This window comes from Crocuta crocuta, unplaced genomic scaffold (assembly GCF_008692635.1).
Source record: "Crocuta crocuta isolate KB4526 unplaced genomic scaffold, BGI_CrCroc_1.0 scaffold290, whole genome shotgun sequence".
NCBI classification, from domain to species: Eukaryota; Metazoa; Chordata; class Mammalia; order Carnivora; family Hyaenidae; genus Crocuta; species Crocuta crocuta.
Window position 1 is genome coordinate 4483603 of NW_027527429.1, and position 26405 is coordinate 4510007.

General features: G+C 51.8%; 1 protein-coding gene across 1 annotated transcript in view; it reads right to left on the reverse strand.

Annotated features, from left to right (window-relative positions):
- AGAP1 (ArfGAP with GTPase domain, ankyrin repeat and PH domain 1) overlaps nt 1–26405 on the reverse strand; it is a gene marked incomplete at its 5' end in the record, with an annotated part of 529501 nt that overhangs the window by 134235 nt on the left and 368861 nt on the right. Inside the window, one exon of the mRNA XM_077758421.1 lies at nt 20054–20212. Coding sequence (XP_077614547.1) covers nt 20054–20212 — 159 coding nt within the window. The remainder of the gene's footprint in view (nt 1–20053; nt 20213–26405) is intronic.

Genomic DNA, 26405 nt, shown 5'->3' on the forward strand with positions numbered 1-26405 from the left:
TAAGGTGGAATCCTATCGAGGGCAGGGAGGCAGCCACACTGTGCTCCATGAAGAGGAACCAGCACAGCTATAGAATCAGGAAGGCAGTTCAAAACCCCAGCCTGGCCACTGGCTCTGTGACTTTGGGTAATTTGTCTCCATTAGTCTCAATTTCTTCATAAGTCAAATGAACAAAACGGCCCTCCTAAACACCTGCTTTTGGCCCATCAGGCCCCAACCTGGCCTTTCTCCGTCTTGGCCAACAGCAACTCCACCTTCCTGCTGTTCAGCCCAGTGGCCCTGGGCTGCCCTGACTCCTCCCTTCCTCTTACACCCCACCCCAACCCAAGAGGACATAGCACCACACAGTGCTCTGGCTGTGTGCTCAGTGTGGTGGCAGGCAAGTGCCGAGCAAACGGACAGGCAGAGGTGCTCGCCGGCCTCACGCTCTCTGTTGGAGTTGTAACAACACAAGTACACAAAATGCAGCTGCTGTCCTAGATGGCTCACACTCCAGTGCAGGGATATTGCCAAGAGACACACAGAACAAACTCACACATTCACGCACATCAGTGGAATAATGATAGGTGCTGGGGACAGAGATGACGCACGGGGCAGAGGCAGAACCTAGGCAGTGTGTGTGTGTGTGTGTGTGTGTGTGTGTGTGTGTGTGTTGCTGGCACACTTTTAGCTGCTCGTAGTCCTGAAAACCCATGCAAGCAAGGCCAGAAAGGGTGGTCAAGTTTTCTAAAATAATCATCATCCAAGAAGCTGAAATGAAGGAGTCTCAACACAGAAAACCACACATTCCTGATACCAAAATATTATAAATGTAGGGGGAAAAGTATGGCAACTATTAGGAAGGATTTTGGGAGATTTCCTTTGAGACATGCCACGACGAAAGCTCGACAAATCACAGTGCTGGAAATAGGGCGCGGGCCAGATGACCTTCACCATGACTTCCCGGCCCCTCTTCCCACTCTCTCTCAACATGGCCTTCCTATTGCTGTTTTCTGGGTACTGTGATTCAGTCTGTGGGTGCTTCCCTTACCTGGCAGTGTCCCTCTGGTTTTTCTAACTTCTTCATGTGTACCTAGTAGCCAGTAGACACCAACCAGCAAAAATAGGTGCTCAGTAAAAAGGTCAAAAAAAGAATGTCTTAAGACACAAATGGCAGCACAAAGAACATAAATTTGAGTCAAGTTTTTTTGAAAGTCAGAGGAAACAAAAGATCCAGCAAAATCTAGAGCTGTACCTTTAAGACTTGGAGATTTTAAATATTATTTAAATGCCCGCTGAAAATATCCTCAGAGTTTTAAGCACTTTGCGGGATAAATTATTACCACACGAAGATGATAAATTGTATCTTTTAAAAATGATCTCAATTCCCCTCAGGCATCCCATGTAACATTTTGTTATGTTTGAAGTCAACGGTGGTTCTCAAATGAAATCAAATGCTAATTTGCAAAGTCAGAGAAACAATATCTTGTTAACATTCAAGAGAGTACTTGAAAAACTTCTTGCTCTATGTAATTTCACTACTCTCTCCTAAGCCGCCGGACAGGCAGCTTGATTATGAAAAGGGACCCTTACAGTTCCCAAGCCTTTATTGATGGTGGGTGGCATGCCATTAGAGGGGTCAGTGATGGCACTGTGGTATCAGGTGGCTCAAACGGAAGGCCCGGCCACTTGAAAAGAGGCCCTACAAGCCTCAGAAACTCCATTCCCTTCCGCCACACCTGGGCCCTAACAATGGCTCCAGTCAATGGGCTTGAGGTTACTGACCGGGACTCCCTTGCTCCCTGAGCCCACTCAGTCCATGGCGGAACTTTGAAGGGTTGGGTTGCATCGGTAATCCATCCACAGAACACCATGGAGCTGATGGAGGGCAGCCTTGCAACCACTCAGGACTACAGGTGACGGAGCTCAGCACTCAGAGGAGCCTGACCTTGACTATACATTCAGGGAGTGTGTGCCTGTGTGTGTGCTGACACCCCGTATTTACGGATTCAACAAATAACTACCCAGTGCCTGGTTTGAGGGGTGTACTGTTTTACGCCCTGGGGAAAGAGAAGTGAACAAAACAGAAAGATATGATGGGTTTAAAAAACCACAGAAACAATTAGCAGGGCAAAACCCTAACGGACTAATCCCTTTGTAACTCCACATCACTACAGGTCCATTTGTGGGGATGCAAAAGGCATCAAAATACATTTACCTAAATTTGCATCATAAGCTGCCTCGGTTACCTGTTTTGTATCCAAATAACCTTTTAACAGGATAGGCAGTTATTATTTTTTTTTTGAGGAAAATATAGAAAAAAAACCTTCCCATATTTAAATGTGAAGATTTGTCCCAGGAAATTTTTTTTGGAAAGTGTGAAATGACTCCTTTAACAGCCACTGAAAGAATATTTCTCTTTCCTGCTGTTTCAGAATTTTGCTAACCTGCTGCTGATGCCTAAGGGCTGTGCTACATACTTTATGTCGCTTCCACGACTGGGGTTGATCTCTACCTCCTCTGCCTGAAAACCAGGTATTACCAACCCACTCAAGTCTGTAACTAGTGGTGGGCGAAATGCAGCAACACTCATTTGAATAAGGAAGTGGGAGACCGTTAAGGTCGTCTGTGCATTGAATTAATACTGGAATCAATCTGGTGTGACGTTAAGGAGAAGACGAGGTTAATGACTTCTCACTTTTGACACACTATTAAAAACACTGGCTTTAAAATATTTACCAGGTCACAAATATGTAGCAGGTGGGATGATAGAAGGTTCCTTCCCGAAACCACATGGCAAAGGAGTAGATCAGAGCGGGTGGTTTTGTTTCCATCCAAAATCTGTAGGTAGGATTTCTCCCTGTTGCAAAGGAGCCTGACGGTTTCCTACGTTTGGTGAGCTCTACGTTCTAGGGGTGTCAAAAGGGCCCAGTCCACAGAGGGCTGGCAGACTGACGTGCTGTGATACATCTGAGCCCAAGACTGCCATCATCTAAGAGAAGAGGATATTGCTGGCTTGGGGCTAGCAAAAAGGGAGTGATTCCCCTGGGTGTTACCCCCGAGAAACCAAGGCCGCCCCTAAGGTTACTCCCGTGAGCCACCTTAACTAGGGTGACGTTCATCCTGCCTTGCCTGGGACAATCCTGTTTATGGCTGTTACCCACCGTGGTTATTAACACGTGGGCACCATAATCTTGATCCCACTCTGCAATCAGTTCCAAAAGCGAGGGAAAAAACATCAAAGGATATCTAATAATTATGACTCTTAAGCTTTGGGCAAGTATGAGGTTTCATGAAAATGGAGGAGCCCCTCTGAAAACCTGCCCTAAATTCGGGTGTTCTGTGCGACTGACTCTCATGACAATCTCACGTCAATCTCCAAGCAAAAAACCCGCCTGCACCGGTTAAGGGTGGGGAAAGTTTGTAACGTTGACAGATCATTTTAACTTGACTGAAATTCTGTCAAATATTATACCCGGAATAACTGTCTCCACCAATAACCCCATGGATAAAGATACTGTGAGTAAGATCTTCATTCCAACCTGTAGACCAATGAGCACTGCATTTCTGAAGTGTGAAGTACAAGCTTTCTCAACAGATCGTACCACTGGTCTAGTGAGTGCCTCTTGTTTTGTCCTTTCCCCCCAGACGAGAAAACACTGTAATCTCTAAAATTAATGATGACACTTAAAACAAAGATTCTGCTTGCTGCTGACAAAAAGCAGTTAATCATTCAGCCTTAATTCTAGAACATTCTTTTAAGGAAAAAAAGAAAAAGACCGGACTTCATTGCTACTACAACAGTTTTATCAATACTCCTTCTACCACTGTCTTGGAATTTGGGCTTTGTCCTGCAAAAGTAAAATACAATGCAACATGACAAAATACAAGTGTTGGTGGAGAGGCTGAGTCGGGTCTGCTTTGGGTTTAAAGCATTTTCTTCATCGTGGCTAAGACTCTGTCCATCTAGTTCAAGCAGACGCTACGGCTGATCTTTGGGGAAACTGCTATGAAATAAAGTGAAGGATAAGACTGTGTCCCCAAACATAATAACTGACATTTTTCTCTTTTTCCTTAAGCGGAAGCCCAGCCCCCTGTGGCTGACGGAAGGGTCAGTGGAGGGGGCAGCAGCCCCAGCGCGAGAAGTGGGATCTGCCGCTCGTGATTCATCAAAGATTCGCTCATTCACATTCTTCCCTACTGCTGCCTTTTATCCCCTGGGGTGAGGTTAAAAGAAACAACTACCCACCAGCCTCCCCAACCAGGATGTGGGCCTCCTCCCTGCCTCCACAGCTCTGCCCACCCCTTTCCTCAGGAACACGTTTCTTGTCCCCTTTCCCCCCACCTCTGCCAAAGGTTCCTGTCGACGATGGTAATTCTGTTCCGAATACACTCTTCCCAATCACCCTGCCCACACACCCCGGGACGGCCCTCGGCCCAGTGAGGCTGGGACTGGCCATCTCCGGTCTTCGGGAGTCTATGGCTCACAGGGCCAGGGGAGACTCTGAGTTGCTGCCAGGAGGCAGGACTTCGCAGGCCCTCTGGGCAGGCGACAGAGTCGCGCACTGTGCGTTTCTGCAGGCCCCCACATTCACCCCACTTTCCACGGCCACAAGCTCTGGCGAGGACGTGTCTGACCCCAACCGGCTTTTACCAGTTAACACCTCCCTCTCCCCTCCCCGCAGCCAAGGGCTCTCGGGGGCAGCCCCCTCGCTATTTTTTAGTGTCCTCTCTGACTGCCTGGCTCTGGCCACAGAAAAGGAAGAAATGGGTCTATGTCAAATTCAAGTGTAATTTCCCAATCCTAGATCCAGGGCACATCTTCCCAGGTGAAGCTGACTCCTGCTTTTGAGCACACCTCGTTACGCCGCACGGGGACTCTGACCTCGGGAGCCACAGCCGTCAGAGGGATAACATCCCACAGGCTGGGAGATGCAGCCTGGCCAGGTCAAGTCAGCTCTCCCAGGGGGCGTGCATGCGCGCACGCACACACACACACACACACACACAAGCACAGCTATGGCAGCTACAGATACTTTGCTCTCATTTTATTTATGAGGCTGAGTGGGAAACAGAAAAAAGGAGATGCTAGTATTAGCGGAAAGAGCGTGCCACTTACAAGCTTAACGCAAAACGGGCACAGAAATGGAATTTGCGAGGCATGCTCAAAGCCACAAATCCACGCAGCCCTGGGTGCTCGGGGGACTGAAGCGGATCCGTTTCCATTGTGAGGAAAGAGCACAGAACGCTGGTAGGGAGACGCAGCAGAGGTGCAGAGGAACCGGCTGGGAGGAGGCATAATTAGGAATTTCATAGTATTTTCCAGCTCCTTGGGGACAGCATGGCCCTCTGGTGAAGTGTTCCAGCTACAACTCGTAGGCATTCAGCTTCGATAAGCAATTGCGAGAAAAAATGAAAAAGGAAACTGCACATGAAAGTAGGGGTCTGCTTGTATCTGACTTCACATCTGGTGCTTCTTAGAAACGGGCTTCAAGGTGTTCGAGTCAGGCTTCGTGGCCGAGGGTGAAGGGGACCAGGTGCCAGCAGGATTCAGGGCCCGGCCCCTGGTCCAAGCGGACGAGGACGCTCACTGGCTAGGAAACCCTGCCGTTTGCTCCGTACAGTTAAACTCTGAGCCGTGGGGCATCCTGCTGTGGCCGGTTCCGGTTTGCGAACAATCCCACTTCGGGAGAGATACCCGTCCGGCAGCAGATGGGACAGGCTGTGCTGAGCTCCACTACGATCTCACCCGCTTGCTTCGCACTCGGCGGCGGGGGTCTCTCTGTATCTGGAACCTTCCTCACTGCGTGGTCGGTGGCAGAAGCGGGGCGGGGACGCAGGTGTCCCGGCCTGCCCACTGCTGCCCCCCAGGGCCCTCAGTGCCCCCTTTCTCTTCTCCCCTCCACGGGGAGAAGGACCCTTTTCTGTTATCAGCGAGAAAGACTCACTGCTCTTGTGTTCTGGATAAATGGGAGATTCAAATGGAATATACCTACTGACAAAGTCCAAGTAGAGATTCTCAAATGTTTACCTCTTAATGTGCATTTTCTCACTACAGGATTCATATTTGAGATAACTTTCTTTAAATCATTCTTTTTACCTAAGTAGGATGTATTCATTGCTGCAAGATGAAAACAGACCAGGGAAAACCATTTACGATCATCCACAACTCCTATTCTTTCCATTCAAGTGACTTCTTTTTTTCTAAGGTTTTTAAAGTTTATTTATTTTGAAAGAGAGAGAGTGAGCAGGGGAGGGGCAGAGAGAGAGGGAGAGAGAGAATCCCAATCAGGCTCCATATTATCAGTGCAGAGCCCGACGCGGGGCTTGATCTCACAAACCATGAGATCATGACCTGAGCTGAAATCAAGAGTCGGGCGCTTAACCGGCTGAGCCACCCAGGCGCCCTGAGGTAACTTTTTCACACACACATACGTGCGGGGTCCGGCCAGGCCCACAGCTCAGGGTTCCACCAACGGGCCACGCTGGCGAGGGGCCTGTGTGACCTTGGGCGAGTGATTCAAACCCTCTAAGACTCTGTGTTCTCATTTAAAAAGGAGGCGAACAGTACCATCTCACGGAGCTGTACGGTAAATTTAACAAGCGATATATAACAAGTGCCCAATCCAGGGCGACCAAGTGGCAACCAGCAGCATTCAGCCGTTCACACCATTACATGAAACCCGAGGGAGTGTTCGCCGGGTGGACACTGACCGAGGCGGACCCTGTCCTAGGCCTGGGGAACAGAGATGGAATCTGGGTGGAGTCCTTCCCCTCACAGTCTGGTGGTGGGAGACGGCAGATACCTCACTCAAGGAGGAAACCACAAAGGCTGTTGGAAGGAGATGAGTGGTGCAGAGAAGGGGGGTGGGTGGTGAGTGTCACCAAGGCCTCCTGGATAAGGTGGTCTCTGCTGGGACATGAGGGTGAGGGGGCCCACGTGTGCATGGGGAGGGGTCTCCCAGCACGTCGAGTGGAGGTGCACATCGGGGGTGGAGTCACACGACAGCAGAGCCAAAGCTCCTCCCCAGAATAAGGGCGCCTCGGAACACCTTTCCAGAGAGTGACACTGCCTGGCTACGTAGCTTCCCCTTGTAGGGGGTCCCCTGGATTTATTTTCCAGTGCCCTAATCCTGGTCCCAGAGGTTGTTTCCAATTTCTGAACTGTTTTTAGATACAGCGGGAAGTTAACATATTTCTAGTTAAGGCCAGTTATGGATCTAATCCAACTTTGGAAACAAGTAAGAATACGGGTACCACCGGCAGGATGTAGATTTCCACAACTGTAAACTCAGTGTAGCGAGTCTGTTTTTAAAGCTCAAAGCCTCTCTGCATTTTTAATTTTTCTAGGGGTGCCCGGGTGGCTCAGTTGGTCTGATTGGATTTCGGCTCAGGTCATGGTCTCATGGTTCATGAGATCAAGCCCCGTGGGTAGGGCTCTGCTTGATCTCTCTCTGCCCCTCCCCTGTGCTCTCTCTCAAAATAAATAAACTTTTTAAAAAAGTTCTAAACTGGAATGTTTTATAATTAGGGAAAAATACAATGAATTATTGTATTTTGCGATATTTGAACTATTGCAAAAATTAACGAAGGAAGATGGTGGCTACCCCAGAACGGTTGAAGTGTGCACATCCCACACCTGCGTCCTGCCGTGTGCTAACACAGGTCGGATGCCCCGTCCATTTACTGGTAGCTCTTTTACATTAGTGCATCCTAGACCCGTGGGTCTAGGAATCCAAGAATCTTCTAAATGAGAAAACAGAGCATAAGTAATATAATTTTAAGGGGAAAAAAAGGAATATCGTATGAAAAGACAAATACTTTCTTTTTAAAAAAAAAAATAATGAGCAGTTCGGGAACCTGTGTTAACGTGATCTGATTGCTGACTCTCTGGTTTAGAGTTTGCCGGAGCCCCCGGAAGAAAGTCGTGTATGAAAACCAGGTGCCGGCTCAGGTAGGAACCACCCACACCTTGACTGCTTTAGACAGCGTCATACGATGATAATTTTTCCAGAATGTGCAGCCTGGATGGAGGTGGGCGCTGCAGCCGCACACATCTCATCTGGGGGCCTGATCTGCATGTCTGGCTGGGGCTGCCACCGTCTTCTGACGGATGGGGACTGACGTGCCCCCAGACTTCAATTCCCCTCTGTACCCCCCACCGTCAAGGCATCTCGCACGGAGATGGTGAACAGTGCTTCTGGCCATGCGCTTTCCCGGACGTTTTGAGACCAGAGGCCAGCGCTCCCAAGATTTCTGATGTGCTGTTATGAGGAGCAGGGACACTCACTTCTGGCATGGCTGCAAAGCGCGGTACGAAATGAGAGTCAACAGCTGGTTGAAAAGCTGAATTTCTGATCTTGGAAAAATGAGCTCAACTTCGCGAATTAGGTAATTCTGTTGTCTCATTATACCACACATGGAAAATATTTCCAATGTAGGAATGCTGTATCTGCCTTGAAATTCCGGAGGCCAGCTGGGGACTACTTATTTACAAACAGTATGAAAAAGAAGAGTGCCCACCTGAAAAGAAAGCTGGCAAGGCTGTGAGCTCAGGCACACGCAGACCGGCCCTCACGCGGGAGGGGAACTCGTGAACCAGGACCAGATGGCAAGCTGCGGTGTGGGAACCGCACCGTGCACGCATCTGTGACACCAGCCTTCCCGCCCCCATATTGTATCTCAAATGCAATTATAATTATTGTCCTGTAAATAAGAATGCATTTTAAGAAACTCTACAATATACATAGAAGCATTTCCCGGCGAATGTAGTAAGGTTTTAAAAACCCCACTGCAGAAATAATGTAGCAATTAAAATAGCATTTATAACTACATATGTTTAAGATGTTTCTTCACATAAAAGAATAAAATNTTCCTGTAAATAAGAATGCATTTTAAGAAACTCTACAAAATACATAGAAGCATTTCCCCGAGAATGTAGTAAGGTTTTAAAAACCCCACTGCAGAAATAATGTAGCAATTAAAATAGCATTTATAACTACATATGTTTAAGATGTTTCTTCACATAAAAGAATAAAATTTTAAGTCATTTAAAATAACCATCTGTTTCCTCATGATATAAAATTTTTAGTATCACATAATTAATATTAATACCGCTTTCTGTTAATAATCTTTTCTGTCAGATAATAAAGCAAAAGATGTAACAAAAGATGTATTCAGCGAAGGAAGTTTCAGAATGCAAAACCAAAGTAATATACAAAAGTTACAGGAAGGAATACAGAGGGTTTGACGATAGTGCTGATCAACCACTAAATAGCTTTCATGTCTGTCACCTGTCCACCTATCTGCCTACCGTCTATTACTCTACCTACTACTTACCCATCTCATCCTTCGACCATCCACTCTACCTACCTACCTACCCACCCACCCATGCATCCATCCCTCCATCCATGCATCCATCCATCCATTCCTACCTATCTCATCCATCCACCCACCAATCCGTCCGTCCGTCCATCCATCCATCCATCGATCCCCCTACCTATCTCATCCATCCACCCACCAATCCACCCACCCATCCGTCCGTCCGTCCGTCCATCCATCCATCCCCCTACCTATCTCATCCATCCACCTACCAATCCATCCATCCATCCATCCATCCACTCTACCTAACCCATCTCCTTCTAACCATCTCATAATTACTTATATTTTTATAGCCACTCCTCCTCCACTCTTTCTTCCACTCCTTTCTTTCTTCTTGGCACCTAAATTTTTTTAAGCCCTTTAGGTCATTTTTTCTTGCATGTACTTGTAAATTCGATAGTAGGGGGGGCATGGAAAGCACTGAAAAAAATATGATCAGGTTTTATTCTAACAGTCACCAGGAAGAGAGTATCACTGGAGTTTCCTAAGATACAGGATTCCCAGGCTGAGGACCCGAGCAAAGCTCAGAAATACAAAATGACTATTTTCCTGGCTCAAGAGTGACGTAAAACCATGAGAAAAAAGTCCTACACTGCTTAAAAATATACCACATTATTACAACAGATGTTTTAATGTTGGAAGCACAAAAGATCAATTCAAGTTTTCTTTCTAGTTGCAGCAAGAGCATACACATTTGACACATCTTTTTATACTGTTCTACCTGTATACGACTGGGTGCTGGGGTGGTAAAAAGTGCTTTCTATCTTTTTTAAAAAAAAAAATTACCCTGAAAGTGAAGGTTTGCAATGAAAGTTGCAGGGACCAGAAACCAAAAATAATAAAATACTAAATAATTTCGTAAAATTTCAGATCTCTCTTTTAGAAAGCTTTAAAATTTTAACAACACGTTGTGTGGAGGCCGATGAGAAATACTGTTACTAAAAATACCCGGNGAGACTTCTAGACGTCCTGGAGAACCGCGAGCTGCCGGGACTCGGACGAACCCTCTCCTGGTGAGCCTGTGTCCCCTCCCCATCCATGAGATGGGAACCCACGCTGGCTCGAGGCAGCTCGTGAAGCCACACCACTCTCCTCCTGAAAACCACAGGGACACCCAAGTGCCAGGGTCAGGCCCAAACCTCTTGGGATCCTTGCTCGTATCCTTCATGCTCTAACTTGAACTCTCCTTCTGACCTTGATGCCTCACCTCCTATTCCCCGTTGGCATCCACCCCGTACCTTGTACCTTCTCTGCCTGTGCACACACCTTCCTCTGCACGGGGTGTGAGCACGCCCTTCAGCCGACTGGTTCTTATGGCATTTAAGGTCCAATCAACACATCTGTCTCCTTCGGGGCCACTTCCAAATATACATGGAGCGCCGCGGCACACGGTCAAGTGCTTAGTTGTTGGATGGATGAATGAATGAATGAATATATAAGCTGCTTTCACTTTTCATTGGAAAAATACTTAGTAGTTTACACATCCATGCCAGGCCTGGTTTCGGAGCCCAGACATGTACATCTCAGCCACCCCTTCCCCTCAATTCGCTCCCTACCACTGGACAAAGCGTTACTTCCATTTGTTTGCTTGCTGATCCTCGGTCTCTTTTCCTTTCCCCTTCCGCAGAGCCAGGACCTGTGTCTGGGTCCCTGCTCTCCCCCAGGGCCAGGGCAGCGGAACAAAGTACAGGGTCCAGAAATACTTGTGAAATGAAGGTAAGTGGAAGATTAAAGAACCGCTGGGAAACGCACCTGGATTATTCCTCCTGAACACGGCAGTGATCCGACTTACGATTCTGAAATGGGCTGAGATAACCAGAGGGAGGAAACTCAGTCGTAAACCCTAACCGGTACCTAATTTTCACAAGGAGTTTTGTCGCACCGGACTGGCGGAGGCCTCGGGGCCCCTCCTGCAAGCCACCCCTGGAACGTGTGGCCATTCTTCTTGGGGGGGGGGGCCGCACTGACCATCTGCGAGCGCTCATTCGAGGACTCGTGAGCAAAGCCGGCAGCGCAGGGAGCAAACACGGGGACAGCGCGCAGGCTGTGGCCCCGGGGACTTGAGGGTGGAGGCCCTGAGATCCTGGAGTCTCTTTCTTTGTGGAGTTACTTTCTTGCAGGAGACAAACAAGAAGACAAGACAGGAAAGTTTCAGACAATACAACACGGGGACTGGGGAGGAAGTGGCGGAAAAGGAGGCCCCTTCTGACCGGGCAGGAGACAGGCGGGCGGGGCGCCGCGTCAGCCAGGTCCGGGGTCGCCCGGGACGAGGAGGAAGCCTGGGAAGGGCTCGGAGGGGAAGCAGAGGAGCCATCTGGGGTGACGCGGCCACGCGGGGGCTCACCCAGCTCGGAAGCCAAGGACAGGGCGGTGGGAGGGGCGCGTGGGGCACAGGATAAAGAAGCATCAGGGGCCAGACCAGCTGGGGCCTTGTCAGCCAGAAATAAACCATCAGGAGCACAGTCCGTGTGCAGGGGGGAAGGCACCGCAGTGTCATGTGTGGGGAGTGGCAATCTGATTCATGTTTGGTTGTTTTTTTTCCCCAGAAGATGAGTCTGGCCAATCTCAGGGAGGCACAAACACACGCCAGGGGACGAAACGAGGCCGACAAGGCAGAGCCCCGGGAGGACCCGTGGGCAGAGGAGCGGCGAGGTGAGGGTGAGAGAGACCGTGTGGCCTGAGCCCCCGGGGGGACAAGATGGTGGATTTCAGAACGAGATCTGGAGCTCCTTCTGCTCTGGAAATGCTGAGTAGGAGCTNTAGGTGGCTGGGTAAGTGTGTTCAATGGAGGAGAGTGCGGTCCAGCCGGGCATGTGAACTTGGGCATCCTCTGGGTCCACGCACACGTCCGGGCCCGCTCAGGGAAGGAGGTGTGCAGGGAGGAGAGAAGGCTGTGGGCGGAGCAGCATCGAGGATCGGAGGTCCGAGGCGGAAGAAGGTGGTTCGGAGAGACAGCCAAGAAAGAGCAGGAGCTCGCAGAGAACATGTCCTCGGAGAAGCCGAGAGAAGCAGGTTTCAAGCAAGCAGATTGTGAAGGGAACCAGGGGGCGCCCTGGGATCGACAGGGTGAGGGTCTGGCCACGGAGGACACACGTGTTTGAGAGGGGCTGGACGCAGGACGCCCCGGACGGTCAAAGAGAGAGGGGCCGGGGGTCACCAGAGACGGTGAAGGTGGACCTGCCCCCTCCCCCGCCGGGAAAGCTTGCGGAGAAGAAAGTGGGAGGAGACCTTGCAGCTGCAGGGCCCGGGCGGCTCCGGGAGCAGAGAGGTCAGCTCTGCAGGCTCCGGGGCGGGGGCTGACCGCCTCTGGGGGCACAGGAAGGAGACGGGACAAACGTGGGAGCAGGGTCCTTTGCACCGGAGAGGCGGCGGGTCCGGAGGCGGAAGGGCCAGCACGGGCAAGGGCAGGGACAGCCGCCCCGTGTGCAGGCGGGAGGCAGAGCAGACCCTGCACCCCGGGTGAGCGAGCGAATGCCTTCCCCGAGTCCCCTGGGAAAGCACACAGAGGGTCGTCACGGGAGGGGGAGAGTGTCAAGGGCGGGAAGAAAGGAAAAGTCGGAAATGATGTCATGTTACTCCACGCTACTTTGTGTTGACGCTGTCACAACGCTCCTTTGGCGAGTCACTGCCCCTGGTTCTGTTCTCAGAATGTCTACAGAGTAAGGCTCACGTCGCTCAGCTCATCATGACCGTGAGGCACACACCCTATCCGCCCCTCCCCCCCACACCAGCAGGCTGGACCTCACCCGTGGCTGCACATTAGAAGCCCCTGGGGAACATTCTGGTGCTCTGGCTCACCCCAGGCTGCGGAAGCCCATCACCAGCCCTCGGCCCCAGGAACTAGGNGTTCAGACTCTTCTCTACACCCCCGTCCACTGCTCTGGGCACCTCCCAGTGTGCCAGGGGCCTTCTGGAAACGTGGCCCCTCAGCAGGTCCCGGCAGGCCTGGGGAGGTTTGGGCAGAGGTGAGCATGGGAGGTGCGCACAGGGCCCCCACTCTCTCAGGGCACAGCCAGGTCTCGATGGTGTCTTGGAGGACAAGCAGCGTCAAAGTCAGCCCCACCGAGGTCGGGACCCCGTTCCGCGTCGCACAACCGCTGTGCTAAACCTGAGTTCAGGACACAAGTTCTTGGTTTCACTCTGTTAGCTTCACCCGTCTTGTGGCCTCTAAATCCGGGGGTACCAGGCCTACACATGTCACTGTGCTGCTCACAGACCCCGCAGGAAGCACACAGAGCTGCCAACAGCCAAGGCCGGCACGGCCCCACTGCGGACCCTCCCTCCCTCTTGGCGCTGAGCGGGTGGTTGAGAGGTCAGTGCGGCGCCCGAGACAGAATCCAGCCTGGCCAGGACCTGCTACATACCTGGCCTCTCTGCCTCCTCATCTAAAATGTGGATCGCGGGTCGCCTGCGGGGCTCAGTCGGTTAAGCATCCGACTTCGGCTCAGGTCATGATCTCACGGTTTGTGGGTTCAAGCCCCGGGTAGGGGTCTGTGCTGATAGCTCAGAGCCTGGAGCCTGTGTCTTCCTCTCTCTCTCTGCTCCTCCCCTGGTCACTCTCTGTCTCTGTCTCTCTCTCAAAAATAAACATTAAGAAAAATACTAAAAATAAAATGGGGATCGCACTAGGTCTTCATGTCATGGAGCCCTCGTGACTGGTGAGCAGAGAGCATTTGCTGGACGCCAGGGAATGTCCTCGCCGGCAGCAGTGGCTGGCCTCAAGTCTTCCGCCTGGGGGGACAGTCTGGGACCAAGCTCGAAGTCCTGCTGGGATGAGGCACTGTCTTGGGTTGGCGGCTGGAATTCCCTGAAGCAAGAAAACAGGCTTCCTTCTCTTTGGGGAAGAATTATGTAATTGGTGGTGGACCACAGCAGGGGTGGCTGGACGGGGTCACAGACCCGAAGATGTCGTTGCCTTGATCAGCGTTTCTTAACCTTGGCACTAGCAACATCTAGGGTGGGATCACGTTCCGAGGCGGGCAGGCCGTCCTGTGGGCTGTATTTAGCAGTCTAGAGCTGTGACAACTCGAAATGTCTCCAGACATCACCAAATGTCCCCAGGGTGTGGGTAGGGGGCAGAATCACCCCTGGTGGAGAATCAGTGGTCTAGATGAAGATACCGAGGGCCAGAGGGTCCAGGTACTGGACCAGAGTTGGTCCAGGTACTGCAGCATTTGGCAACAGTGTCCTTCCCTACGGTCTGTTTAAAATGGTTTCTAGACTTTTTGCTAAGCAACGTGGGAACTGCTGGCCTTGAAGCATGAAATCCACTGCTCCCCATCCTGATATCGGGGGCAGTGTTTTCTCTGGTCAGCACCTGCTGCTAGAAATAGCTGGCAGGAAGGAACTAAGGAGATAAAGTACAAAGTAACGACGTTTTGATTGAGAGGGAAAAAAAATACACCTTTTACCCCCTGTGGCCAGTTACCCTAGGAAGCTTTTGCTTTCTCCTTGGCCACATGCAGAGAAAGGAAAGCAGGCTCTGAGCACAGAGGGAACTGGGGTCATCCCTTTAATTAGGCCGACCGGCACAGGGAGGGGAGCAGACCTCAGCGGCTGAGACAGGGTGTCTGTCCAGCTTTGAGAGATGAGAGCCCACGGGCCCTTTAACACTGTGCGAAGCTGAAGGTTGATGACAAACCCCAGGGAATGGTTTTTGAATGCCAGCCAGGATCCGGGAGGAACTGATGATAAAGGGAAAAGTTCGGGAGAAACCAGAGAAGGGAAAACGCTATTTCCTTTAAAAAGCAAGCTTTATAAAGATAAACAACTCTAACGATACAAGGTTTAAATATTAAGCATTTGTTTCCCTTCAAAAAATAAAACACACATAAAACAGCACAGGGGGAAACCATCTGCTTTAGAATCAGAAAGACCTGGGTTTGAATTTTGGTTAATTGTTACGAGTGTGGTCTTGGGCTTCTCCGCCTTTTTGAACCTCAGTCATCAAACAGAGCTAGTGATTCTCAGAAAATGCACATTGGACGTCAAGCTGCTGGAACAGAGAGGCCACTGACAACAAAGGCGGTCCCCACCTTGGGCTTCTCCTTCCCTGGAACCTCACAAAAATCCTCTTACAAATTAAGCCTCCTGGTCCCAGTGGTCGTGGCACACTACCACCACCTGCTGGTGACACGCCGAAATTGTCAGCATAATATCCAAGCAGAGAAGAAAGAGCTCTACTGTAAAAATTAATACGGACAGATGGATGGACCCTAAATACCACAGCACCCCGTTACTGCACCCTCTGTCAGGGCACACGTGGACCTGCCTGACCACTCTAGGGCCAGCCCCCCTGGGGTGGGACAAACAGAGGGAAGCGCAGGATGCACAAGCAGAGCTGAATACTTGTTTCTAACCTCTAGTGTTAAAATAGCCACTGCCCCCCCTCCCCCCAAAAAAAGTTCCTAATGAGAAAAACTGTTTAAAAGTCACAAAAAACTCAAAGGCTTCAGGTTCAGGACCAGGGGTCCAATAACAGATTCTAGTAGATTCTGGCAGAGAGATGAGCAACTGTTGGAAGGAGAGATGTACACACACACACACACACACACACCCCTTTGTGGAATAACCCGAGAGGTGAGAGTGCTGTTTATACCTGGCGCTGACGGTGCTGTCTGGCAGCAGGTGGAGGCAGGCTGAAGGAGGGCTGAAGAGAAGAGAGCTGTTTGAAGCAGTGCAATATTCACAGCGATGGCCTGGCCAGGGCAGCAAAGATTAACTGTTGGAATGAAGCAACTAGGGGGCGGGGTGGAGCTATCTGAACAACCTGACAGTCAAAGGGGGCGGGGTTTGTGCATGGCTGCCATGGCAACAGCAACTGTCGAGGCCCCTGGCCCAAGGCTGGCCGCCCCAGGCCCTGCACAGGTGTGAGGCATCTGAAGGCACATTTTGCCCCGGAGCAAAGTATCTACAAATGACCCCTGGGCCCCCTCCCCCAAGATATGACAGCCAAGTATCTACACACGACCCCCGGGGTCCCCCCTCCTCTCCTTCCCAAAAGAACGTGAACTCTTGGCTAACACTGTAGAGAAAATAACCTATAGAGAAAATAATTAATCCCTCCCAAAATTACTGGCTCCCAATCAGATTCAAGAAAACTCTCACCCAAGAGGTGCTGTGGAGATAATTGTTCTGAATCTATCAATATGGCTAAGCTGCCCCTTCATTGACTGCAAACAACCATTTCTTTCACCCGGGATTATAAGTCGGTGTTCACAGGCTCACTGCTGCCGTTACGGTGATAAACAGTTTAAACCACAACAGGGTCTGACATGTAGATCAATTCTGGGTCCATAAAGAATCTCTACACAACAGCTTCTAGGACAGGAATTTACAGCTACCAGTTTTTATTCCCTCTTGCTGCAAAAATTACTTCTGTCAAACACTTAGGAGAGTGAGGAAAAATGTAAAAAAATTAATTTTTCATGTACTACGGGAACAGCCTTTCCCAACGCCGAGGCTCAAGATGAATATGTTTCTGCATTTAAAAAATTACGCCGAGCGGCATGTGGGGCTCCGCCAGAGAGGGACCCAGTCCTTCTCGCCCGCTCGTCAGCCGGCAATCGGAAACCCTGAACCGAGCTGTCTGGATTTCCTCTAAGGGCAGACGCGGGTCTCATGTTAGCAACGCCAAATTATATTAGACGTTTAATTTTAAACCTCAGGTACTTAATGTAAAACCTTACAACAGTAATAGTCATAAAGCAGTGGGAGAATCCATTTCACGGAATGGATTCTCCTTCTCCTCCCCCCTCCCCCCACCCCCTTAATCTAACCGGAGCCGCCAGTTTTGTAGTTTTGCACACTACTTGGTAATCTATCTAATTAGGAGTTGCTCACAGCTGCTGAAGAGAGAGACATTACCCCCCCCCGGGGTACCTGTGTGCATAGAGGGTCAGCCTTTGAAAAGTTCTCTGGAGCCAAAGTCTTAATTTAGCGTGGACGACGAGGGGGCAGACAGAAACTGACTCCTGATGTTGTTGTTCTCATGTTTGATAATAAAAGTGTATGACAGTGAGAATTCAGGGGCGTCTGGATTCAAAGGCTGCTTACCTTCCCCCGTCCCTGCTGCTAGCACAGTTAGGTAAGCTTTCCTGATTCTGACATCCACACCAGAGACTCGAGGGGGAAAAAAAAAAATAAAATGATTAAAAAAAAAAAGAGGGTGGGATTTGTAACAACTGCAACGTATGAGAGAAAAGCTCGTAATCATGTTTGTTTCTTCTGTGATTCTTTTCCAACGCGGCACAGAATGTGGAGGCCCAGGTCGAGGTCTGGAAAGCCATTCGTAAATGCATTTTCTTGAAGTCGCCTGCCAGATCTCGTGCCCTGGCGTTCATTAAAAACTGCTCTGGGTCTGGCCACTTGATCACGGAAGGCGGGGACGGGGTCACCAGCAGGAAGCCGCGACATCAGCCTCGCTGTAGGTGCCCAGGGTTCTCCTGCGTGCCCCCGAGTACCCCTGGGGTACCCCGCCCCCCACCCGGCAAATCTCGGAGGAGCCTGGGGGGCTGCGCTCCTAGCCAGAGCGGTGGCTCGCAAACGTCGGCATGCAGCCTCGTTCTGTGGGGGCTTGGAGCACACGGCGTGCTGGACCCGGCCCATCTCCAGGAGCACTGGCGTGGCCCTCAGGCCTGGAATCAGGCCAGCCCTGTTTTCATCCCGTCCCCTGCTGGTGTGACTTTGGACAAGGGGCACGTACCGGACCAGAGTCTCCCCGCCCATCAAAGGTATCTACTCCCCGGATATCGAATGAGATGACCCATGCGAAGCCCCGTTATTTTCCTTTTCAACCGAGCCTTGGTTGTGATGCGCCACCAACCCCTAGGAGATACTCTACTGTCTTTCACGGTCTTCACTGTTTAAGGTGACGCCGGCTCTAAGCCTTACGATTAAGATGCTAACTAATTTTGCCGTGCTGGCCTCTCCCCAGCCTTCTGGTCCTGTCTGAGCAGGTGAGCCCTGCGCATTCCCGCCAACGCTTTGTGTCACTGCCGCTCTGTTTCTTTTCCCCTTCTCCTCTCTGAGCCTTTGTCCAAACTGCCTCAATGCTCATAATAACTTCCTCTCGCGGTGTGGTGCACACACACACAAAAATGCGCCTGGTCCTTTAAAGCATTGCTCGGGTCTCATTGACTCGAAGTTTTCCTTGACGGACTCTTATCAACCCTTAAAACTACCTGCACCATTCAGCCCCGGGCATTCTCCTGAACTCTCCATCCGGACCCCCTGGCAGGGCGGAGGGGGGGCCGACTCGAGCTCCCCAGCTCCCGTGTTCAGGCTCTGTGGCGTCGGGGAGCCTAGACTCTAACATACATGCTGCGCGGAGGAAGAAGGGGCACTCGAGGGCGTGAATGCAGGAGAGATCGTTCTGTAAACGTAAGGACAGTGCTCGTAGGTAGGTGATCTCAGTCTCTTACAGGGACTTTACGAATGTGTGTACAGACCACCGTGATCGTCTCCTGCGGAACGACACTTCCAACCAAACCCAGGGTCTGGAAATACCGCAGACCCGTGCTTCAGGGTGGAGGAGTGCCCTGCGAACTTGCGCCTAGCCGGGCGCAGAGAGACGTGGCGTGGAAGAGACGCGGGGACTGTGAGGGAGAGAGCNCAGGCGACAGCTATAAATGCAAGGATGGCACATTCCGAGGGACTAGACGTAGGTGGCTGGTTTTCAGTGACTCAAGAGCCCCCGTCGCTGGGGTTCAGACAAAAGGCAGAGTCCCCAGGGAGGAGGGGACAGGCACGTGCCACCTGTCCCAGCATCTTCCGACGAATGATGAAGGGGCGCTGGGGCGCGCGTGGGCCGGGCACCGGGGCAACGTTTCACCTGGGCCTACAAGCCACACGCTTCTCTGGCACCCCTCCACAGCCTCAGTTTCTCCTCTGTGTCTAGTCTGGAGATGTCCTCCTTTAAAGCAGCCACGTCTGCCGGAGGCACCTGAGTAACCGGAAATAAGGATTACGTTTACCTGCAGCAGACGTCCTGCTGCAGTGACTGCTGGGTCTACAGGGAAGACCTGATGCTGAATCTTTTAATGAGAACAAATTAAGCTAGAATGATTTTAAAGCCCTGTCTGATAGATGACATACAACAGTGGGAACTTCCGTCAAATACCGGTGAACAGGCCACAGACAAAACGCCACCGGCAGAGCCGTGCAGCGAAGCCGCCCATACTTCACGTTCGCACACACACGTTGACACAGCTCCCGACGTCCACACTTATGTGCCCCCGTCCCCAAAGCAGGGTGAGAGGGGAACGCTCCAAACATTGGAGGGAGCATCAGGAATTTGGGGAAGAGTGACAGGGAGAAGGAATTATGTGTTTTCCTTTGATGAGAACAGGAAACACACACGCCCCCACAGTATAAACGGTGCGCGAGNGTGGGCCAGCGTGAGCGGGATGTGAGCTCCGCGTTGTTTCCCGGCCCCACCGCCTGCCTGCGTGTGACGGTGGGGAGGCCGCGTGCCCGCCTGCAGCCCGCTTCCCAAAGCTGTCGCGTGGGGGTGCGATCCGCTACCTCCCCGACCAACAGGAACACGTGCGATGGCGCGAGTGGCTCCTCTACCAAGGACCAGCCGCTCCCGGATGGGGGCGATGCGCACAGAGCGCACGCACGGCGGTCCGGGCGCCGCACCAAGCCCCTGGCTCACCACCGAGGACCGCGAGGGGGCCGCGCCCTCTCTTACCACTGCTGATGGCCGAGTTTGCAGTGACCGTGGCCTCACTCCACTGGTCGGCACTGGAGACGGAGTGGGAGCGCTGCTGCACGCCGTCTGGCCGGCTGGCGGAGGGGCCCGGGCTGACGCCGCTTGCCGTCCGAGACCCAGACGCGCTAGTGACATTCCCTAGGAATAAACAAGTCAGGTGAACACCACCTCGGACTGCAGACCCCAGAAGCCAGCACGACTTAGTCTAGAGGCCTACGTGCTCGAGTATGAGCGCACCTGGCACCGAGCGCGGCCGTCGTCCTAAGCGGAAAACCGAAGCATTGGGCAAAACGGTATGAGAAGAAAGTAAGGTGGGGGGGGGCAGGTGTCAGGGGGCCTGAGGACGCGCTGGGAACCCGGCCACACAACGCGGTCCTAGACAATACGCCGACACAACATCACGTCTCGGGGTAAAGATGGAAGACCCGCTTTTGGGAAGGGCCACAGTCCCCGCAGGCCAGCGAGAGGGACGCTACGGGAGCCCCCGCTGTGTCAGCACATCGACCCAAGTGAAAACGAGCACAAATGGCACCCAACTGCCTGGTGCCACAGAACGACTTTTCGCGGTGAAACGATCCTTTACGATTAGCACAAATCAAAGCTCCTAAAAGTGACAGTGGAGGAGACGCGGACTCTCTTAAACCAGGTAAGTTTACGCTTATCCTTGAAGACACTGAGCCGAGGAAAAATAGCCTTAGCAAACGCACAGCATCGAGGGCCCGTGATGGAAAGGATCCCGTCCTACAGTTAATGATATGAGGCAGGTGCTCAGCATCAGAATGAATGATTGTCTGGTCAGGCCAATTTTAGACTCAAAAACATGATTAAGTGCCTTTCTCTAAAGCCCGGCCGATCACACCTTGCTGGGAGTGAAGTCATTTGTCGGATTATGCAGATCTTCAGAGGCATTAGGTCTGTTTTGTTTCCAACTTTCCCCTGATTATTTTAGTTTAGAACCAATTAAGTTCTAAATTGCTCTAATAGAAGGTTTTCATGGCACAGGATTTTAAATACATGGACTGGATTAGTAGTTCCCAAATCTGGCCAATTACCAGAATTACCCGGGGAGCTTTATGAACATAGAGGCTTCAAAATGTTTGCATTCTGATTCCGAAGGCCTGGGGGCGGGGCTTGAGAGACTGCACGTTTTCACTGATTCTGGTGCCTCTCCACCACAAACAAGGGACCTGATGGTAATCCCACGGAGCACGGCAAAGTCACAAAATCATCTACTGAAATGCCTATGTAAGCAATGTAACAAACACGCGACCAAGGAACACACAAGATTTTGTTTCAAGAAAGTATATTTCTACCTGAAGAAAGGATGCTGATTTTCTGCTGTTATCTGAACTGGGCACATTTGGAATGTCATGAGGGAGAGTATTCTAGGCAGGTCTGCCCGATTCCAGAAGGAGAAAAAAAAAAAGGCACAAAGCGACATATCAGGAATGGAAGAAAAGATGGACAGAGATCTTCCCAAGCGTGGTTCTCGGGCTGACAGCGGCAGCATCGCCCAGGAGCACGTTAGAGATGCAGACTCCCAAGCCCGGCCCCGGCACCTGCCATTTCAGAAGATCCTCAGGTAATTCTGAGCGTCCCGGCTAGAGTTCAGGTGCCCAGAAGTCACTACGAACGTGGAGCAACATGCAGGGCCGGAGTTCCCCATCACCTCGGGCTCCTGTCTAGCTGCAGGGTCGGGAGCAGGTCTAACCACTTACTTCCCTCCTAGCTCCGAGGTCCTGATTTTCATGCTTGCTCAGGCCCTGACGTCCTGGAAACACACACAGCCTGAGTGGCAGTGTTGGCCAGCGGTCCCGCACCTGACCCAGGAAGGATCCCCACGGCAGCCCGGGGATGCGGGGCCGGGCGCTGGCATCTCAGCCACGGAGGAGCAGCCCAGGCCAGAGTGGGTGGCACTGAGGGGGACAGCACACGCTCCTCCCCGGGAACCTCCATGCCCAGGGCACCCTCAGCGGTTTCCCGGCTGTGCCTGTCCCCGGCGGATCCGTGATGGCGGGGCCGCGTCTGCCGAGCTGGTGAGCTGCTCCCACTGGGCAGCGCAGTGCAGGTTTCCCCCGGCAGCCCACGTCCACACCTGGGTCCACCTGCCGCCTCCCTGCCCTGCTCTCCTGGGAGGGCACCCGTTTGGGCTGCATCCTCTGGCTGCCGGCTGGCCGCAACCGGTGGGGAGCAGGCGGGTGACGGGAGGGGCGTGCACCCAGGCTTCCTCTGTGAGTGCTCGTCTGGGGTGGGCTGTCCCTGAGGCTTGCCGGGCACCCCTCCTCTGCCCCCACTGGGCCTACCTGGCCGCTGTGCCATTTCTGCCAGTCCTAGTGCCCACGGCTTCTGACCCTGGGCTTTCTCTTCCTTTTGGGGACCCTCATCTCATACACCTACACTCAGGAGCCACGTGTGGGACCAGCCACCCCCCCTTGGGGTCCCCGAAGCCATTCCCCCATCATCATGTGAATTCTCAGCAGACAGGGACTTCCGTTTTAACACTGCCAGCACTTTTACGGTAGGGGGAAGGGAAAGACAGCACAGCACGAAGGCCCACCCCACCACCGAGCCAGGCCCCCTGCGCCTGACCCCCTGTGCCTGGCCGCCCGCAGACACGCCGGCCGTTTGGCGAAACTGTCAAGGAGAGGATTCTTTCCCCCCACGCTGCCCACTCACGCCTGTGACACATCATTATCAACGTGCCGGCGGCCCACAAGCCCTCACACGCGAGGCCAAAGCACCTGGAGAAACAAACACCAAGTTCACGGTCTCCGCTGATGGTGCCGGGACGACATTGCAGCCCGGTGCGCCCCTTCCCTCGTTCGTTTTCCCGGGAGTGTGGCTTCCACAGCACAACCAGCCTCAGCACCTCCTGACTCACTCCCTTGAAAAGGCAGAGGGCGTTCTCCGAGTGCATCTACGTGTCCCTGAGCCGGCAGCACTCCACAAGGGGCCTGTGCGCGCAGCACAGCCACGTCAGTCTGGACTCTGCCAGGAACACGTGCGGTATTCTAAAGGAGGGATCAGATAAAGAGCTGCTCTTAGGTTGACAAATTCTTCATCTCAAGGCCAAACAGCCACTGTAGAAGAAGGAGAAGAGATTCCTTGAAACGTACGCACTTAAGCCAACCTACGGTGCCGCTCATGTATCTGCAGCTGGTCTGCTGGTTTTCAAACTTCTGGCTGTTTGTCAGATGAAATTTTTAAAAAACTGTTTATTTATCCTTGAGAGAGAGAGACAGATAGCAAGCAGTAGAGGGGCAGAGAGAGGGGGAGACACAGAATCCAAACAGGCTCCAGGCTCTGAGCTGTCGACACAGAGCCCCACACGGGGCTCGAACTCAAGAACCGTGAGATCATGACCTGAGCCGAAGTCGGCACTTAACCGACTGAGCCACCCAGATGCCCCGTTGTCAGACGAAACTTTAAGCACAAGTTCAATATATGAAGCTGCGGGGGGAGCACCTCTGGGGTGCTGAGAGAATCCCCAAGGAACGGAACTGGGGCCTAGGTGGGTGAAGAACCTTCTGGCAAGACTGTGCGCTTCTGGTGTCTGATTGTGGAATTGGTGCGAGACCCAACAGAGCCGTATGGAATTCTTCAGAAAGCTGAGCCTTAGGGCCCTCCCGCCTGTGGGGGTTTCCTCATCCCAACCACACCCAAGTCCCAATTGCTAGACTACAGATAAACTCCATGACTGAGTTCTGGCCACGTGAACGCATGTACGAGGACAGACGGTCACGACAGATCCAAAGACCTGCGGCCGGGAGTCTGGGGTGAGCTCATAGATGCACTTTTGCTTCGTACACAAGGATTTCTTTTTTTAAAGTAGAATTTGGGAGATTTCTTCTAAAAATCTGCGGTTTCTGGCATTGTTTGAAAAATAAGACTGGCAGCAGTAAGGCTGGTGTCTGAGCTCTCTGAATCGACAAGGTAGCAGCCAGGGTGCAGAGCCGCCCTCCCACCCAGCCCACCTCACTTGCTCAGCCTGTCTGCCAGGTTCTCATCTTTGGTAACCTTGGGTTATGAAATCTTTCACAGATACACATAGGAAGAATCTCGTTTCAGAAGTAAAACGTTTCTGATTTTCTCTCAAGAAAGGAAATCTCTTTTTCATAAACACTATTTTAATGTTAGTTAAAACTTTTCTAAGTATCAAGTAATAAAAGATCAATGAGGGGCGCCTGGGTGGTTCAGTGGGTTAAGTGTCCGACTTTGGCTTTGATCATGATCTCACGGTTCATGAGTTTAAGCCACTTGTCGGGCTGTGTGCTGACAGCTCAGAGCCTGGAGCTGCTTTGGATTTTGTGTCTCTCTTTCTCTCTGCCCCTCCCCTGCTTGTACTGTCTCTCTCGTTCTGTGTCTCTCTCAAAAATAAGAATATTAAAAGTTAAAAAGATCAATGAACTGCGTGACATAAAAAAGTTACAAAGAGTAAAAAAAACACTGGTTTTGCCCTAAATATACAGCTTGGGGATCAACACCAACAGGCACTTGCCTTTAAATGTAAATACACGTGGCCAGATGTCATTCTTTCTCATTGCCATGTAGTATTCCATTGTATAGATGAACCACATCTTCTTGATCCATTCGTCAGTTGATGGACACTTAGGCTATTGTGGAGAGCGCTGCTGTGAACATTGGGGTCCATGAAATCTGGCCATGTGTAGCAACATGGATGGACCTTGAGAGTGTTATGCTGAGCGAAATAAGTCAGGCAGAGAAGCACAGACACCGTATGTCTGCATGTATAGGAGGATTAGGAGGAACTTAACAGAGGACCGTGGGGGTGAAGAAGGGGAAATAGTGGTGGAGAGGGAGGGAGGCAAACCATGAAGACTCTTGAATGCTGAGAACAAACTGAGGGCTGATGGGGGTGNAAAAAATGTAAATACACGAAGACACAGGTTTTAACTCTGAGGCAGACCAGTGGTCCACAGACTGGTCACGGCCCCGTGAAAGTAATCTCACTGGCTTGCTGTGGCCCGTGGAGCGTCTCGCTCTACGTGTGAGTGGTCCTGGGCCCGTGGTCACTCTCCAAGGCCCTTCTACTTGCTTTGCGTGAATCCATTGGTCCAAGAAAGCAACTCCCGCAAGTGTTTCCTGAAGACCTTCAATGACATATCTAACATCTAATTACAGCATTACAGGTCACTTTACCCACACCACCCGACAACGGCTAATGCGTAATTTCATGTCTATTCCTAAATAAATGTCACTAATTGTCACCGGCCAGGCAACACTGTCCCCTGCTTCTAGATTTTCATATGCGCACATCCAGCAACGTCTGCTCTGTGTGTCACCACACGGGGAGATGTTTCCACCACTTGTGAAAATACCTCTGAAGCATGTAAGGGAGATGCTACGCTTATAATCACTTTATTTTCTCTCCAAGCACTTGAGGGCTGCATCTTTGAATGGATGGTAATTCATTCCACGTTAACAAGTTATTAATTAAGGCTGAGGATCTGGGGTTCTCAGCTGTGAAAGACGCCCGTGACTTATCTGATTTCCTGGCAGTTAAGGATCGGAAGACCGAAAGCACCTGAGATGCAAGGGGGGCCCAGGCGCTGTGCTGAAGGCGGTCAGAGTCAGCCTCAGTGTGGGACGAGGCTGGGCCTCAGCTCCTTGAGGCTCCGGTCAGACTGAGCGCCCCGGCAGGTGCCCGTGAACACATCTGTTTTGCTGTGGGATTTTGTCACTGTGGCTGAGAAACAAGACGCGGCGCTGACGGCTACCAGACCGGGGTGGGGGGGGGGGAGGAACGTGGCACACGGCTGGGAACCACTTTTTCTGTGGGCGTGGTTGTGTGTCCCTGGAGAGGACTGATTCTAAATTTTTTTCTTAATGTTTTATTTCTGAGAGAGAGAGAGAGAGAGAGAGAGAGAGTAGCAGGGGTGGGGCAGAGAGAGAGGGAGACACATTATCCGAAGCAGCTCCAGGCTCTGAGCTGTCAGCACAGAGCCCGACGTGGGGCTTGAACCCACAAACTGTGAGATCATGACCTGAGCTGAAGTCGGATGCTCAACCGACTGAGCCCCCCAGGCGCCCCGAGAGGACTGATTCTAAACGCTGGACTGGAACATCCTCCCTCTTCGGGACAAGGAGAGGCAGGTCTCCTTAAACTCTAAGCCACGGTCAACAGACAAGAGGGTTTAAATGGAAGCCAATGGGACCCCCCTCCCCAACCCTCCAAGGAAAAGCACCAGAGCAGTGATCTCCTTGAGGGTGGGAGGAGGGGTGCTGTCTCTCCTTCCCTCCCTCCTCCTCCTCATCCCCGCCCTCCATGCCCCCCAGTGCGGGACCAGACACCCCCCGCCAGTAGACTGCT